We start from the raw sequence: 16,877 nt of genomic DNA, 5'->3' as shown, positions 1-16,877 counted from the left end.
GTAGTACGGTCCCAACAATTTGAGGGAAGGGGGCCTGTCCTTTTAGACAGCAGGAATGCACAGTAGGATAGACTATCTATCTATCTATCTATCTATCTATCTATCTATCTATCTATTGCTGGCTGAGTCGCACAGAAAAGTTCTCAAAGGGGTGTGTGCATTTGAAACACTGGACAGGACAGTGACATGCAGCGGCGTTTTGCTTTGGCGAATCATCACACTTTTGCAGGCTGCATCCGTAGCAGCCAAGAGGCCTCCCCCCACTCCATGAACACACAAGAAAGGAACAGATTCAAAAGAGGAAGGAAGGAAACCATAATTAATTTAATTAAAAGAGAAGGAGTTCCAAGCGATAGCAGCACTACTCATCCACGTGCGCAGAAAGTATGGCCGACGGCCTCCTATCCCAGGTCCCCACAAAAGACCCTGCCAACCAGACGATTCCCCACCCGGGCTAAGCGGAAGGCTTTGGGGTGTTACGTTTGGCAAACCATTCGTGGCTCTTGTCGGCCGCCATCGCCTGCAGGAGAGAAGATTCAAGCCGTGAGCCACATCGCGGTGGAGAGGAGCTGAGCCCTTGGATCACCTTAAATTTGGAATAAACGTTGAAAGGGGGAGACTCACCTCGTCTAAGAGTTTCCCACCATTTGGGTCCACCTTGGAAAGCTCTCTGAAAGCCTCGTCCCCGACGAAGCAGATCTCGTGGCCATCCTAAAGCAGGTGGAAGAGGAGGAACAGCAAAGGGGTCAACTGAAGGGAAGGCGACATTTGCCACAGCAGTCACAGTCACTAAAGGGAGCTGGCAATTATTTGGGGGATCTACTGTCAGTTTGCATTTCTTAGTACAGAAGGTATTGATCTGATGTGTAGAGGTCTTTCCTGTTCTGCTTAGTTCAAGTGTTCTGGAAGGCTTCTTTCTACGTGAAAGAAACAGGCGGGTGGTTTCTGGTGTTTGGGTTATTCCTTCTGGGAAGCTGAGCACAGCTGGTTTAAACTGGCTCCTTATCCTTTCTTGTCAATGTCATTTTGACTATAATAGGCCAGGAGGAGCCTGGGTGCTGTTTCACACTTTCTCTTTTCTCTCTGTTCTGGTGTGGTGCTCTGTTCTGTATGCTATAGTGTTAAGGTTTAGTCTTATTATAAGTTATTGTTAAGCTTAAGATAAGACTGCTGTAACTGGATTTCTTATGGACTGTGCCAATCCTGAATGTATTGGATTTGTGACCATTGTGCTCATTTGCCTTCAGCAGCAGTAAAGCTTTGCTGGATGAAATTGCCTCTGGTTTATTTTTTGGGAACTCTGCAATGTATTAAAAATTTCCCTCCACGTGCACTACATATACAGGAACCCATAGAGATGGTAGGAGTCGGAAGTCCTGCATTTGGAGGTCTACAGCTTTGTCAATCGTTGCTCCAAGAAGAGGAATTCTCCTCTCTCAGGAAGGACTCCCTCTGCTAAACAGAGGCATTCCTTCACCTCTTGCACGCAAGTAGGGAATGCTGCTTCGTGGGATCAGGGATAGGGGACCCTGTGGCCCTCCAGGTGCTGATGGACTACAACTCCCATCTCCCCTGACCATTGGCCCTGCTGCAACCGGGGCTGATGGGAGTTGGAGTCCAACGACACCTGGCCACAAAGCCCTCGTTCCTGACCTACATTGGAGGCACGAAAGCTGTTTTGAGGCAGCACTCACGGGATCCGCCAGGATGACCACTTGAACCGTCGCTTTCCCAGGCGTGTCCAGGCTCACGAGGGGCGTCAAGATCTTCTGGCCTTCCTTTTTCATCAAGGCTTCGATGCCGGGCAACTGGGGAGGACAAACAAAACGGGGAAGGGAAAATCAGAGTGCGAATGCATCCATTTTGAGTGAGGGAAGAGAAGAGGAAGCTCATTTCTCTTTTAGAAAATCTTTTGAGCACCTTTAATGAAAGAAATCTAAAACTTGGATGCCAAATAGATTTTGAAGAATCCCTTCCAGTTGTGTTTAAGGTGTAGTGGTTAGAGTGCCAGACTGGGAGCTGGGAGATCAGGGTTCAAATCCTCACTTGGCCACAAAGCTCCTTGGGCAGCCTTGGGACAGTCCCTGACTCTCAGCCTGTGGGGATAAAATGGGGAGGAGGAGAAGTATGGACACCACCTTGTGCTCCGCAGAGGGAGGTTGGGATCCAGACGTCATCAAATAAATAAATAAGCCAAATGGATCCATTTACAGTAGTCAAGAACTAGCTGAATTAAGACTGTAAGAAGAGATTTAAAATAAACATTCACATTATTAGTATTAGAAAATGTGTAGAAGATAGAGAAATAATATGGTGTATTCATTGTTATTTTTATGTTTTTAGGTTTGATGTTATTGTATATGTTATTAGTAGTTTTTTTTCTTTTAGGAGGGAACAAAGTGGGTGAAAGGAGAAACAAATCAGAAGTTGGGGGAAGCCGAGGAGGGGAGGGACGCATAGTAAATGTTATGAATATGAGATGTATATAATGAATGAAAAAGGGAAATGGAAAAAAAATTTAAAAAAGACTGTAAGAAGAAGGGGCAGCGGCCCCTCTAGCCCAAGACCCTGTTCTTACAGTGGCCTCCCAGAGGCCCCTGTGGGGATTCTGCAAGTGGGACCGAGCACAAGAGAAACTCTCTCTTCTTGTGGTTTCCAGGAACTGGCATTCAGAAGCATTGGGAGGCAGAGCCCAGTCATTGTGACTAGTAAACATTGGCAGCCTTTTCCTCCATGAAATTGTCCAATCTTTTGAAGCCATACCTGCCACTGCAAGAGTGAGCACCACAGCTTCACTGGGTGTTGCGTGAAGGACTTTAATGAACAGATTGGTAGCCATTCATCATTTTTATTTATGAACTGGTGTCACACGCCTTTCCCCACTAAGCATTTATTTCAAGGTAAAGTTGCCTTTGTCTTGTTGGGAATATTAGGAACCTGAGAAGCTGCCTGACGGAATGTCCAGGCCACTGGGCCTACCTCAGTGTTCTCTACTCTGACTGGCAGGGGCTCTGCAAGATTCTGTGCAGGAGTCTCTCCCAGCCCGACCTAGAGATGCTGCCAGGAACCGAACCCGGGACCTTCCATCTACCACTTGAGCGGCAGGCCCTTCCTGACAAATCTTGTAAGCAATCCCCACTGACCTCTTCCTTGGGGCAGGAGAAGGCGATCCTCCCAAAGGCTGCCCCATGGTCCACGGCTTGGCCGATGCCCTGCAACTCCAGCTTACACTGGAAGGGGGAAATAAAAGGAAAGGAAATCAGACCACTGGGTTTGCAACAAAGAGTGGTGCCTCAGCAACAGCAACAGCAGAAGTGGGGCTTGCGAAGAGAGCGGTGGCATCCATGACATCCATTTAAAGCACATGACTTCCCCGATGGAATCCTGGGAACTGTATAGTTTGTTAACAGTGCTGGATAAGGTAAAGGGACCCCTGACCATTAGGTCCAGTCGCAGACGACTCTGGGGTTGCGGCGCCCATCTCGCTTTATTGGCCGAGGGAGCAGACGTACAGATTCCGGGTCATGTGGCCAGCATGCCTAAGCCGCTTCTGGCGAACCAGAGCAGCGCACAGAAACACTGTTTACCTTCCCGCCAGAGTGGCACCTATTTATCTACTTGCACTTTGAGGTGCTTTCGAACTGCTAGGTTGGCAGGAGCAGGGACCGAGCAACGGGAGCTCAAATCCCCCATCGTAGGGATTTGAACCGCCGACCTTCCGATCGGCAAGCCCTAGGCTCTGTGGTTTAGACCACAGCGCCCGGTACCCAGTGCTGGGTACTGAGAGCCATAGACGCCCAACCACTGCAGAAGCTGGAATGGTGGCCCCTGTCTCTGCCACATATACCTGGAAGATGCCCTGAGGATCCCCTCAGCTGCCTAGTGCCCCTTCAGCCTCACCTGGTTATCCCCATAGCCGAGCAGAGCCTTCTGCTTGTCTTCGTCCTTCTCGTACAGCTTCATGCCCAGGAACTTGGACCAGTAGTCCACAGATTTCTGCAGGCTGGACACGGCCAAAGTAACCTTCAGCACAGGATCTGGGAGGACGGAAGATCTTCAGGAATGGATGGGCTTTAGGCACAGGATTGAGGATTGCAAGAATTTTGGGGCTGGTGGCTGGTAGTTCCTCTCCCCAACTTTATTGTTATTCTTTAGAAAAACTGGTTATATACAGCCAGCGCCTCTCCCCCACCTGCATTTACACAGGGGTTATGTTCTGGCCACTGCATGTGTCAGTGAAACTGCGTATATTTGAAACACCTTTTTAAAAGCTTGCAAACACCCTATTCTGACCCAGTTCCATCCCTCCCCAGCCGAGTTCTGCTCCTTTTTGTGACATTTTTAGGTCACTTCCAGGGGTTTGGCACGATGAGCGTATGCACAGTCGCACACATATTGAACGCGTGTCAACTGGGGGTTGCCTGTACTGCTGATTCATTATTTTAAAAAATCTGAGCCGTTTGCAGCAATTGAACATAAAAACAATACGATGGAAGCTTTATCAAATACCGTATTTTTTGCTCTATAATACTCACTTTTTCCATCCTAAAAAGTAAGGGGAAATGTGTGTGCGTCTTATGGAGTGACTGCAGGCTGCACAGCTATCCCAGAAGCCAGAACAGCAAGAGGGATCACTGCTTTCACTGCACAGCAATCCCTCTTGCTGTTCTGGCTTCTGAGATTCAGAATATTTTTATTCTTGTTTTCCTCCTCCAAAAACTAGGTGCGTCTTGTGGTCTGGTGCGTTTTATAGAGCAAAAAATACGGTAGTTAAAATCAGAAATCAATTAGCAATTGTGGAAAGAGGTATTCTCAACTGCCTGCATAAGCTTGAAGGAAAAGAATTTTTTTCAGAAGGCCAAATCTCCACAGGCAGATGAACCACTGTCATCCTAACTACAGAGTATCATATGGCACCCCCTCTTTACCTTCCTTTGATGACGTTTTATCTTCCAGGCAGAACTTGTAGCCTCCTGGGGCTTCCGTTTCGTAGACGCCTGCTGAGATCTCTTTGAGCGGCCACTGCAGCTTTCTGGCATTGCTCACAGCCTGGCTAGACACAATAGTCATCCCCTGGCATGGCAAGAAGAAGAAGACATTGACATTGACAATGTCTTGTTGTTGTTGTTTTAGTGTTTATAATATTAATTTGTAAGATGTGGATTTGTTTGTTTTTGTTTTGTTTGTTAGTTTTCGAATGTTGATTTTTGTGTGTTGTGTATTGTTATCTTTTGATAGCTTTCGTGTTGTTGCTGTGTGGAAAATACTAATAAAATTCATTTAAAAATTAAAGAAGAAGAAGAAGAAGAAGAAGAAGAAGAAGAAGAAGAAAACCCCAGAATCACAGCCCTGGATGACCTGGGGCCAATTGCTCTTTCTCAGCCTAACGTGCCTCACAGGATTGTGTTTGCAATAAAATGGCAAGAGGAGGAGGGGGAAAACATGCTCGCCACCTTGAGCTCTTTGGAGTAAAAGCGGGATATAAATGTAGAAGTTGTAGCAGTATAAAAAAATTACACCCGCCTGCCACATTTGACCCCTGAAGTTTCTGAACCTGCCCAAGCTGTTGGATAGGCTTCAGAGGTCTCACTTTCTGTTGACAAGGCCATTTTTCTTTACAATTTTTTTCATTTCATAAAACTTACACACTGCTTGATTGCAAAAGAAAAACCCTCAAAGCGCTTTACAGAAAGAATAAAATCATCAATAAGAAAAATTAACAATAATTTAAGACTTTCAAAAAGTTAAAATAAAAATAGACTAAGAACAGATTAAAACCATCCTGGAATATTTTGATGGAGGGCATCGAGCAAGATCTTAATTAACTACAGCTCCCATCCTCTGTGCCCATTGGCCATGCTTGCTGGTGCTGATGGGACTTGTAGTTTAGCAGCATCAGGAGGGCCAAAGGTTCCTAACACCTGCGGTACCCCTAACCCTACCACAATCGAAGACTCCAAGTCTCAGAACACACAGTCCACGAAAGCTCACTGATCTAGTCCCTTTGCTATGCAAACTCCAAAGTCCCAAGAGCTTTTTACCTTTTCTATAATGAGAAATGTGGCCCACTGCACTCCCAGGGACTACTCAGCGCTTTGTTCATTTCACCCGTTCTTTTGAGCAGAAACTAAGCCTTAGCGATCCCAGAACCAACGTACTTTGCAAACCTTCTCACTTAGCAACCGAATGAAGCGGTGCCTACCAGGAAATCGTTGCCGAGGCGGTAATCTCCGATTCCGTAATTGTAGGTTAGCTCCGCGACGAAGTGGTTGTCTTCTGGACCGTAACCCACCATCGTTTTACTCCACTTGCCTTCATAGGGGCTAGAAACACAGCTGCCTTTTATTTGTATTGAAATAACTCAGGAGGAAAAAAGCCTACATCTCCCACTCCTCTGGGGTTCTTCAGCTCACTCAGATGCCAATGTAAAGGTTCAACCTCCAGCATCTCTGGGTAGGGCTGAGCGAGACTCTTGCCTGAAACTCTGGAAAGCCACTGCCAGTCAGAGAGGGTAATAAAGGGCTTGATGGGCAGACATGCCAGGTCAGATTAAGGCAGCTTTTTCTATTCTATTCTAGCTTCCCAGCCTTCTGCTCTCATCAATGGCACACAACTCCTCTCCACCCAACGCTGCACTCATTTGAAGGGCAGCATTCTACCCAGACACTGGCACTATACACAGGTAGAATTGTTGCGCCCGTCCCATGATGTCACAGAAGGTCAGCCAATGGGAAGCGAGGGAGCATTTATTTTGCAGGCACCATTGGCAAAAGAAGCTTGTGTTGCCAGGCAGCAGCACCTGCCTCAGAGCTCTCCACCCCTTTGGGGCTACCACTTCCAAACATTCAAGAGCAGGCCTAGGCAAACTCGGCCCTCCAGATGTTTTGGGACTACAACTCCCATCACCCATGACCACTGGTCCTGTTAGCTAGGGATGATGGGAGTTGTAGTCCCAAAACAGCTGGGGGGCTGAGTTTGCCTATGCCTGCTCAAGTGTGTCGAGGGAAATGTCCGCTTTGATGAGAAACAACCAAAATGAAGACAACGTACCCATTACAAGTGGCCTTGCAGCCTTCTTCAAATTCTTCATGCCTTAAAACCTGTTTGTTTAAGAAAAATAAGTTAACGTTCAGGCACAATCAAGAAGTCTTTTGACACTTTTGATATGCATGGTTTGGAGACACTTTATTTTTAAAATTGTTTTTAATATTGCATTTTAACACAAGGTGCCCGCCCTGTGGAACGCCCTCCCTTCAGATGTCAAGGAAATAAGCAGCTATCTTATCTTTTAAAAGACATCTGAAGGCAGCCCTGTCCAGGGAAGTTTTTAATATTTAATGCTGTATTGAATGGCTGGGGAAACTCAGCCAGATGGGCGGGGTATAAATAACAAATAATAAGTTTATTATTATTATTATTATTATTATTATTATTCTAACGTGATCTTAAACGCAACGTGTGACTATATCTATATAGATATACAGAGACACAGATTTTTTCCTGAAATTTGTTACTTATAAAAAACCAATGCATTCCTGAAAAGCTACGTGCGCCGCTCTGCGGCGTAATCAGGAGCGACAAACGTTCACGAAAGCAAACGCCGCCTCTGTAGGAAAGATTGGGCCAAAGAGGCCGCCGTAACTAACTAGCCGCTCTAGGGAGAGACGCTGAAAAACCAAACCAACTCGTTCCCGCGTGGCTTGGGACCCTGGGGCACCCGTAGCCGTGACGTCACCCCTGCCTCAAAAAGCCCTCCCCCCAAGCTGCCAAGGCCGCTTCCTAACCGCCCACCGTCTCGCGCCCCCACTTACGCGCATGCCCAGTACATCCCGGTAGAAGCGCGCGGTCTCGGCTCGGTCGCCCACTTTGAACACGAAATGCAGCGCCCGCCGAGCCTTCATATTCAGGGGCCTTGTCTTTCTTCCCAAGCTCCACCTCACGCGCAAAGCCGCCCACACAGAAGTGATTCGCGAGCAAGCGCGGTCGCTTCATTCAGGGGGTGGGGTTGCTTTTGTATTTACCCTCTCCCCTTTCTGGCGCGTGGGAATGACGTCACGACACGCCGCCTAAACCTGAGGCAACTTTTAAAATGAATTTTAGAAGCCTTCAAAAATAAGTTTTATCTTTTTCAAGAGCGCTGTCGCCTCAAATCAGACAGCGCTCTTGGAAAAGATAAGACTTATTTTTGAAGGCTTCGAAAATTCATGCTTTTCCACGAACGCTGAGTGGTGTCTCTATCCTTTATACATCTATGGTGAACACTATGTCGGGTGCGTCTTAAAAGTGTGAGCTTGGAAATAGCAACAATGACTCTACTATGCCGTAGCTCTACAAGGGACTCTCAGCCAATGGCCGCTTCCGAATGTCCCCCGGAAGTTGCGAACAAACGTTTATACGCCCCTCTTCAATCTCTATGGCTTTTCAGGGCCGGTATATATATATATAAAGGACGCTGTTGCCATTAGTGACGGAGATCTCGCGATAGTCTGAGAAGGGGAAATCCCGCTCGACGCCCGCGCCAGTAACCAAGATGGCGGCCTTCATGAGGGGAGCGCGAGCCCCCTTCTTGCTGCTCAGGCCGGCCTTGGGCAGCGCGGCCGGGCGGCGAGGGGTCCGCGCGCTGAAGAGGAGCCCCGTCCGCGTGCTGCCCTCCGTCGCGGAGACGCGGGAGGAGCAGCGACGGGTCGTCCCCGGCCCCCCTCAGCCCAAGGCCGGCCCTTCGAAGAAGCCTCGGGACCAGGCCGGCTGGGAGAGCAAGGCCCCAAAGGCAGCGGCCGCGAAGGAGGAGGAGAAGGTGCCGGGACGCAAAGAAGCGGAACTTTGCTTCCAGAAGGCGCAATCCGGAGACAAGAGACTTAGGCAAGGCCACGCGTGCGCGCAAGGCATTCTGGGGGTTGTTGTTGGGCACGGGCGGAGGCCGGGAAGCGACGAATGGGAAAGGGACTACAACTCCCAAGAGCCACCAGGGCAGGCGAGAAAGGCTGCGCGCAAGGGCCTCTGGGAGTTGCAGTTCTGGGTGGATGGGAGACAGAGAAGGATGGAAATGTTTGTTTGTTGTATTTAAGCCCCACCCTTCCACCAAGGAGCAGGGTTCTTTCCCCATTTTATTCCCACACGAACCCTGTGAGGTTGATTAGGCTGGGAGAGCATGACTGCTTCACGGCTGAGATGATTTGAACTCTGGTCTGCCAGTGCCTAACCCAACATTCCAGCCGCTGCAGCACACTGGTTTCCTATAATAATAATATTAAAAATTAATAAGAAGCGTTTTTAAACTACTTGGAAAAAAGTGCCAACTGTATATTAAAAGATTAGGCAGTCTTCTCTGTCTGCTGATTCGCAGTCTTGAGTATTTGCAGCATGAAAGGAAAAACAGAAGGGAAGGGTGTTGTCATCATTTAGACGTTTAGTCATGTCCGACTCTTCATGACCCCCTGGACCAGAGCATGCCAGGCACTCCTGTCTTCCACTGCCTCCCGCAGTTTGGTCAAACTCATGCTGGTACAGTGGTGCCTTGCAAGACGAAAATAATCCGTTCTGCGAGTTTCATCATCTAGCGGTTTTTTCGTCTTGCGAAGCAACCTTATTAGCGCTATTAGCGGTTTAGCGAATTAGCGGCTATTAAAGGCTTAGCGGCTTAGCGACTAAAAGCCTATTAGCGGCTTAGAAAAAGAGGGGGGAGCGGGGGAAAATCGGAACACTCGCAAGACGTTTTCGTCTTGCGAAGCAAGCCCATAGGGAAATTTTTCTTGCGAAGCAGCTCAAAAATGGAAAACCCTTTCGTCTAGCGGGTTTTCCGTCTTGCGAGGCATTCGTCTTGCGGGGCACCACTGTAGCTTTAAGAACACTGTCCAACCATCTTGTCCTCTGTCGTCCCCTTCTCCTTGCGCCCTCCATCTTTCCCAACATCAGGGTCTTTTCCAGGGAGTCTTCTCTTCTCATGAGGTGGCCAAAGTATTGGAGTCTCAGCTTCAGGATCTGTCCTTCCAGTGAGCACTCAGGGCTGATTTCCTTCAGAATGGAGAGGTTGGATCTTCTTGCAGTCCATGGGACTCTCAAGAGTCTCCTCCAGTACCAGAATTCAAAAGCATCCATTCTTCAGCGATCGGCCTTCTTTATGGTCCAGCTCTCACTTCCATACATCCCAGTAGTGAGAGCTGGATCATCAAGAAGGCTGATCGCCAAAGAATTGATGCTTTTGAATTATGGTGCTGGAGGAGAAGGGAAGGGTAGAGGAAAGCAAACGAGCTGGGTTATTCGCCCCCTTGGAATGATGCTCTCTGGCAAGCAAGGCAGTGCAACTTCCCAATGTCCCTAAGTCCACGTGACTTTCATTTAGTCAGTCTTCCATGTGGCTCTGGAAGCAGGGTAAGTTTTCCTTCCCTCCCACACCATAGATACACATCCTCTCTAGTTTTTTTTTTTGGGGGGGCAGAAAAAGGCTGCAGAAGGATGTGATGGAGATTGGATGGGTTGATACAGAAAGTTGCCTTATAGCAAGTCAGAGCAACCCGTCCATCTAGCTCAGAATTGTCTGCACTGCCCAGCAGTGACTTTCCATCACTTCAGGAAGGCAACACTCCCAGGAGATGCCAGGGATTGAACCTGGGGCCTTGTGAATGAAACGCTGAGGCTGTACCGTGGAGCTACAACCATTCTCCTGGTATTGGGGGGCTTGTTGTAAATGGAAACAGTTGTGCACATTTTGGATTTGTTTCTGTTGGAAGAACCACCTCTGGTTGAGCAGCCTGATGTGCTCTATCGCTTTTGGTGGTTGTCATTTTTTGGGGCTACAGATAACATTTGTCAACCAGCCTGGGGAAGAAAAGTTTGTGGGCTTGATGGATCTGTTTCTCTGCAGCAAAGTGGTGACACTTGCCAAGTCCAGGTCGTTTCGCGAGAGACACGGGAAGATCCTGCTGGAGGGCAGGCGACTCATCGCCGACGCGCTGGCAGCTGGCGCCGTTCCCCAGACACTCTTCTTCAGTGCCATAGAGCATTTGAAGGAGCTGCCAGTGGACAAGCTGAAAGGCGTCAGCCTTGTTAAGGTGAAGTTTGAAGACCTCAAGACCTGGTCTGATGTCATCACATCTCAGGGTGTGATTGGTAAGTTCATCAGGAACGCAGGGAGGCTGCCTTATACACAGGCAGGCCATTGGTCCCTCTGAGCTCAGTAACATTCACACTGGCTGGCAGCAGCTCTGCAGAGTCTCAGACAAGAGGATATTCCCAGCCCAAGATGGAAGTGCTGGAAATTAAACCAGGGAGAGGCTGATACAGTGGCACCTCGGGTTACATACGTTTCAGGTTACAGACGCTTCAGGTTACAGACTCTGCTAACCCAGAAATAGTACCTCGGGTCAAGAACTTTGCTTCAGGATGAGAACAGAAATCGTGTGGCAGCGGCGCAGCAGCAGTGGGAGGTCCCATTAGCTAAAGTTGTGCTTCAGGTTAAGAACAGTTTCAGGTTAAGAACAGACCTCTGGAACGAATTAAATACATAACCAGAGGTACCACTGTACTTTGTCTCGGAGTCACAGCTCTTTTCCTGAAATTAAAACAAGATTCTAGTCCTTATGAGGGGCTGGTTTAAAGAGGAACATGGGCAGCTGCCTTATACTGAGTCAGACTGTATTGACCCATCTAGCTCAGTAGTGTCTACACTGACTGGAAGTGGCACTCCAGAATTTCAGGCACTCATGGGGTGTGTGAAGCAGGGCCAGTAGGGGGTGTGGCCTGGGGAGAGGCTTTGGGAGGGTCTCGAGGGGCCCATTTGAGGCTGCGGGTCTGAGGAGCCTCCACCCTTGTACTAAAGGAATCTTCCCTGACTGCATTTCCTCCAGGAATCTTCTCCAGACCAGACCACGCCAAAATGGCGTACCCAGAAGTCCAGCGAGAACATGCGCTGCCCCTCTCTCTGATCTGTGACAACATCCGCGACCCAGGGAACATGGGCACCCTCCTGAGATCAGCAGCTGGAGCAGGCTGCAGCAGGGTGCTGCTTCTGAAAGGTGGGGAGCGTCACTCTATGGATAGATGAGAGCTGGGTTCCAATTCCGCTTCTGCTCCTTGGGGCAAGACCTGTTTGGGGTCTTCCCAGAGGCAGCTGGTTGGTCCCACAAGAGGCAGTGACTGCCTCCAACCTGGACAGCTTTAAGAGAGAGGGGGGCAGAAACTGCAACATGCCTTTGAATAACAGTTGCTGGAAATTGCAGGTGGGGAGAGGGCTCAGAAATATTACCTGACCCTGCTCTCAGGCTTCTTTCTCAGCATTCTGTGGCCTGATGGGAATTAATTGTCCCAAACTTGAAGGCATCAGGCTGGGAAAGGTTTATATAGAATAGAACCTGATGGGTTTGGGGCGGTTTGGCTCCAAGGAGATAAGACTGATGGGTAACTGAGTTTTCTTAATCAACATGCCTGTTGCCATTAACCCTTTAGCAAAGCAGCTTTTGTTATGACACATTTCCTAACCCAGTGTTTCCCAAACGTTTTTGGGCAACGGCACACCTGTTTACTGAAAAAAAATCTCGCGGCACACCACCATTAAAGCCCCGCCCCGTGACGTCAGCGCGCAGCGTCACGCCGGGAGGGACGCACAAAAGTGAAAGTTTTTTCCCTCGGCAGCTCCTCTCAGCTGCGCTCAATCCACCTCGGAGCGCAGGAGCGATGCCTCTCTCTGGCTCTCCCTCCGCGCAGGCTGAGGGAGGGAGGGAGGGGCGCGTGTGACCCGTCTCTGCTGGGAGACCAAACCCAGCGAGGCAGAGTCGCGCGGAGGCGCCCAGGCAGCGCTGCCGGCTGCGAGGAGGAGCGCCAGGCAGCAGCAGGAGGCGCGGCCTCTCCTCGCCGCCGCCGCCCCGCCTCTCGCCGCCCGACTCGCCCGCCTCCCTCCAGGTATCTCGCGGCACACCAGCCGATGTCTCACGGCACACTCGTGTGCCGCGGAACACCGGTTGGGAAACACTGTCCTAACCTATGGCTGTAAGATATGCAGGGCCTCTCCAAAGCTGACCTGACTCAAGGACTTGATAAGGCTTCAGATATGCAAAAGGGGCAGGCTTTGCTTCTGGAAAGCTTCCTTTTAATCTTTTAAAGAGATGTGTGGAATTAGGATTGCGACCGCTTTCATCAAATGAGAATCCTCCCCCCCCCCCCGCCTCCCCAAAGGAAGTTTACTTTTCTATTCATATTTTTGAAGCATTTGTTACAATTAAAAAACAGCAACACATGCCTTTGGGCTTTGCAATCTCAAAGTCACAACATAAAAGGAAAAAGGGATGGGGAAGGTAGAGGGGAAAAAAATCAGAGTTCTTTTAGGGCCAACTGAACCTGAGTCAGTCTCTTAGCAAACCCTAGTGGTCCAGTTTCTCGCTGGCAGCTGCTGAGTGGCATCCAAAGAGGCTCCTTGAATGAGGAGTGCTTAGGTGGGCTGTGCCTTTTTCATCTACCAGCAGGGCTGCTAGCTATCCATGGCTGCTGCTCATGCTAGCAATGCTTGGCTCCACTGTCAAAGGCAGTCAGGCATTCCTGAAGGCTCACAGGGAGAATGCACTGGCGCTTGAATCCTGAGTTCCTTTTTGTGTGTATTGGATCAGATTGTTATAAGGTGTGCGATCTTTGCTGTTTCTTCAGCTTGTAAACCACCTTGTGTATAGCAATATAGAAAGGAGGTATACAAATTAAAAATTAAAAGCAAAATGAAATGCTAACACAGAGCTGTCATTAGCTGGCTGCTTAAAATATTTTTAGGTCAGCAGTGTGTCATTCTCTCTTTTAATTTTTTTAAAAATTAATTTTCTTTTCTCTCATTACATATATACTTACAACATACAGCATACATAACCATCTCTCCCTCCCCCCTTTTGGACTTCCCTCGACTTCCATTTCTGATTTACTAACCTCATTAGTATATTTTGCTATTTTCTAAAAATGTCATATTTATCTATTCGCTATCCATAAAATTGTGGATGTTTATTTAAATCCTACTATCAGGTCAAAATTCTTTCTTTGCTTCTGCAAATATAATATAAAAGGTTCCCACTCTTTTTCAAAGTCCCTATTGTCCTAAAGGTAAAGAGACCCCTGACCATTAGGTCCAGTCGTGACCGACTCTGGGGTTGTGGCGCTCATCTCGCTTTATTGGTCGAGGGAGCCGGCATACAGCTTCCGGGTCATGTGACCAGCATGACTAAGCCGCTTCTGGCGAACCAGAGCAGCGCACGGAAACGCCGTTTACCTTCCCACCGGAGCAGTACCTATTTATCTACTTGCACTTTGAGGTGCTTTCGAACTGCTAGGTTGGCAGGAGCAGGGACCGAGCAACGGGAGCTCACCCCGTCGCGGGGATTCGAACCGCCGACCTTCTGATCGGCAAGTCCTAGGCTCTGTGGTTTAACCCACAGCGCCACCCGTGTCCCACCCCTATTGTCCTTGCAGCGTGTCATTCTCCACAAGACTGCGCCAGACTCTTCTAACATTTCTCCTCCCTCTCCCCGCACTCTCCAGGCTGCGTCGACGCCTGGGAGCCCAAAGTCCTCCGGGCAGGGATGGGAGCTCACTTCCGCCTCTCCATCCTTTCCGACCTGGACTGGGGGGTCCTGCCAAGCTACCTCCTCCCCGACAGCTGTGTGCATGTGGCCGACTGCTCCCAGGCACAGGCCACACCAGCAGTGGCAGAGAACGCCGCCAGCCATGGCTGGGTCTCCCGGCCCTACAACCTGAAGGCGAAGCCGGCTCTGCAGGATTGGGACCGTGATTTGGACGGCAGCGAAGACGAGAGGCAAGAATCGGGCCGGCTGGAAGTCCAGCCTTACTCTGAGCCCTGGATGGAGGGTCCCGCGACGGCGGTGGTGATCGGTGGGGAGACCCACGGCGTGAGCACGGAAGCCAGGCAGCTGGCCCAGAGCACTGGGGGGAAGCGGCTGGTAATCCCGGTGGTCCCTGGCGTGGACAGCTTGAACTGTGCCATGGCTGCCAGCATCCTCCTCTTCGAAGGAAAGCGGCAGATGAAGCTGTCAGAGGCAGGGAGAAACCCCGTTTCCGGGATCTGGCAGAACTGTTGAGGAATAGATGCCAGAGTCTTGCCTGTGGGGGTGTTCAGAGAAACAAACATTGCCCTTTGGTTTTGGAGAGCCAATTCTCTGTGACTTGGTTGCCGAAGAAAACGGAAGTGAACAGGAAGGGAGGGGGCAAGTGTCTTTTAAGAGACTGTAGTTTACAAAAGGCTGTTTGCCAAGATTGGCTCTCTTGGGGAGGCAAGTGTGATTGCAAGAAAGCCCAGCAGAAACATTCAACCCCATTTTTACACTTTTTCTGCTTCATTCGGTTGTTTTCCCACATTGTGTCACTGGGGCTTATGGGGGCATATGTACGTGGAGTGCCTGTGCATTTGAATTCCTTCCACCCCTGCTGGGAAAACACAAAAAACACAGGTCCCTGCATCTAGAAAACCAGCACTTCAGGGGGAAATGTTTGGATCTTTCCTTGAGGTTCTAGCTAACTCCAAACAGGGATACTTTGATAGGAAAAAAAACAACAACTATAGAGGGACATTCCAGCATAGGACCCTGCCCGAAGTGCACATACCTGGCTGGCTAAAGGGGTACAATCCAGACTCTCAGATCTTGCATGCGTTTTGAATTCTGAAACTCAGAGCTAACAGAGGAAGCTTTGCCTTGGGCCTGGAGGCCCTCACCCTGTGAAGCTGGCACAAAATCAATGTAGCCAAGCGCCCCAGGGCTGTGGCATCTGCCAGCGTGTACTTTTTTTTAAGTCAGCTTCATCCCCACCCCATCTTTCCCCCCCTCCTCCCTTTTCTGGCAGCGAAGGTGCATTGCTGGGTCCGTGACTCAGCCTCTGGCACAGCTTCTAGGGTGACCTCACCAGGTCCTCTCTGATCCCTTGCCAAGGGCACGGCGCAGCTTGTCGCCTCTGGCGTGCGACCTCAAGCTGCCACAAGCTCTCTTGCCGTAGTCCCTCCTCACAATGCAATGTGTTTGTTCAGGCCTTTTTCCGGTTGGTGTCTCTTTCTCCTGCTGAATGACCCTTCCTGGCTGAGCCTGTAAACTCCTGATTTTTTTGGGGGGGGGGGTTGGATCTCCATCTATTTCCTTCCTAGCCCTTCCAATCTCTTCTTTTGTCAAATAAGATGTTCAGGTTTCTTACCCAGAGAGCGTTTTAGTGCATTAAGCCAGTAAGTTAAAAGACAAATCTGCCAAACGGTCATCCTGGTTAAAGATCAAGCTTTTAAATCTCTTTCTGCTGGGAAAAGAGATCTTCCCATTGTTTATGTGGAGACCAGAGTTGTACAGAATAAATTCTGGATTTGCTCCCCTCTCTGTTGAGTGTATTTCTAATAAGCCACTGAGGCTTCTCCTCATTTCAGATTGCCAGCAAGGTTTAAATGTTCTGTAAAAGCCAGTTTGGACTGACAGGTGGCTGCTCTGCTCTGCCCACCCTTAATGGAAGCCTGAATGCTGCCATCTGCCAGAAATGTCTTTTAAATGTTTCCCCTCTTTTTGAACCTCCAGCTCTGACCCTTGCCGCTCTGGCTCCTCCAAAAGGAGCTTTTGGAAAATTATTAGTACCATATACGTGTGTTTCTCAAACTGCTAAGATTCTTTTTCACCAGAAGGTGGCAGAACGCTCACAGAAGCACTTGATGGCAAAAAGGTGGGGACTCTACATGGAGTAGTTAGCATTGCCAGATTTCTTTACCCTCCTTTACTCCTGGACAGGATCGGTGCACCTGCGACGCCCCTGGTCAAAGGCTGGTCTCCTATCAGCTCTGGGCAGTTTGGTCAAATGGTCAGGGATGAGAGCAGCACTCCTCCAAGATCCGGAAGGCCAGAGCTGCCATCGCCCCCTGCTCTGGATGT

General features: G+C 49.3%; 2 protein-coding genes across 2 annotated transcripts; one reads left to right on the top strand and one right to left on the bottom strand.

The window, feature by feature from the left end:
- Window positions 1-305: 305 nt before the first annotated feature.
- GLOD4 (glyoxalase domain containing 4) lies at window positions 306-8,025 on the bottom strand. The gene is made up of 9 exons (XM_082201928.1): window positions 7,812-8,025; window positions 7,051-7,100; window positions 6,203-6,323; window positions 4,929-5,073; window positions 3,901-4,037; window positions 3,144-3,230; window positions 1,695-1,808; window positions 625-711; window positions 306-520 (listed from the first exon to the last, which is right to left on the bottom strand). Exons 1-9 carry the CDS (start codon window positions 7,899-7,901, stop codon window positions 455-457), a joined length of 897 nt encoding a protein of 298 aa, XP_082058054.1. The 5' UTR covers window positions 7,902-8,025; the 3' UTR covers window positions 306-454.
- Window positions 8,026-8,483: 458 nt separating this feature from the next.
- MRM3 (mitochondrial rRNA methyltransferase 3) lies at window positions 8,484-16,335 on the top strand. The gene is made up of 4 exons (XM_082201876.1): window positions 8,484-8,859; window positions 10,862-11,106; window positions 11,844-12,011; window positions 14,506-16,335. The coding sequence occupies exons 1-4, from the start codon at window positions 8,531-8,533 to the stop codon at window positions 15,060-15,062; spliced, it is 1,299 nt and encodes a 432-aa protein (XP_082058002.1). The 5' UTR covers window positions 8,484-8,530; the 3' UTR covers window positions 15,063-16,335.
- The last annotated feature ends 542 nt before the right edge of the window (window positions 16,336-16,877 follow it).

Source organism: Podarcis vaucheri, assembly GCF_965113315.1.
Source record: "Podarcis vaucheri genome assembly, chromosome: 15".
NCBI lineage: Eukaryota > Metazoa > Chordata > Lepidosauria > Squamata > Lacertidae > Podarcis > Podarcis vaucheri.
Note: the sequence above shows the minus strand (reverse complement) of the source record. Positions and strands in the feature narration are given on the sequence as shown.

What these genes read in the sequence shown, in the direction of transcription:
- GLOD4 (XM_082201928.1), bottom strand. Translation starts at nt 7,901, where the DNA reads ATGAAGGCTCGGCGGGCGCTGCATTTCGTGTTCAAAGTGGGCGACCGA. An exon ending in TAAAACGTCATCAAAGGAAG is followed by an intron (nt 4,038 to 4,928) that starts GTAAAGAGGGGG and finishes CCGTCCTCCCAG; the next exon opens with ATCCTGTGCTGAAGGTTACT. An exon ending in TCGGCTATGGGGATAACCAG is followed by an intron (nt 3,231 to 3,900) that starts GTGAGGCTGAAG and finishes TCCCCCTTCCAG; the next exon opens with TGTAAGCTGGAGTTGCAGGG.
- MRM3 (XM_082201876.1), top strand. Translation starts at nt 8,531, where the DNA reads ATGGCGGCCTTCATGAGGGGAGCGCGAGCCCCCTTCTTGCTGCTCAGG. An exon ending in TCCGGAGACAAGAGACTTAG is followed by an intron (nt 8,860 to 10,861) that starts GCAAGGCCACGC and finishes GTTTCTCTGCAG; the next exon opens with CAAAGTGGTGACACTTGCCA. An exon ending in CAGGGTGCTGCTTCTGAAAG is followed by an intron (nt 12,012 to 14,505) that starts GTGGGGAGCGTC and finishes CGCACTCTCCAG; the next exon opens with GCTGCGTCGACGCCTGGGAG.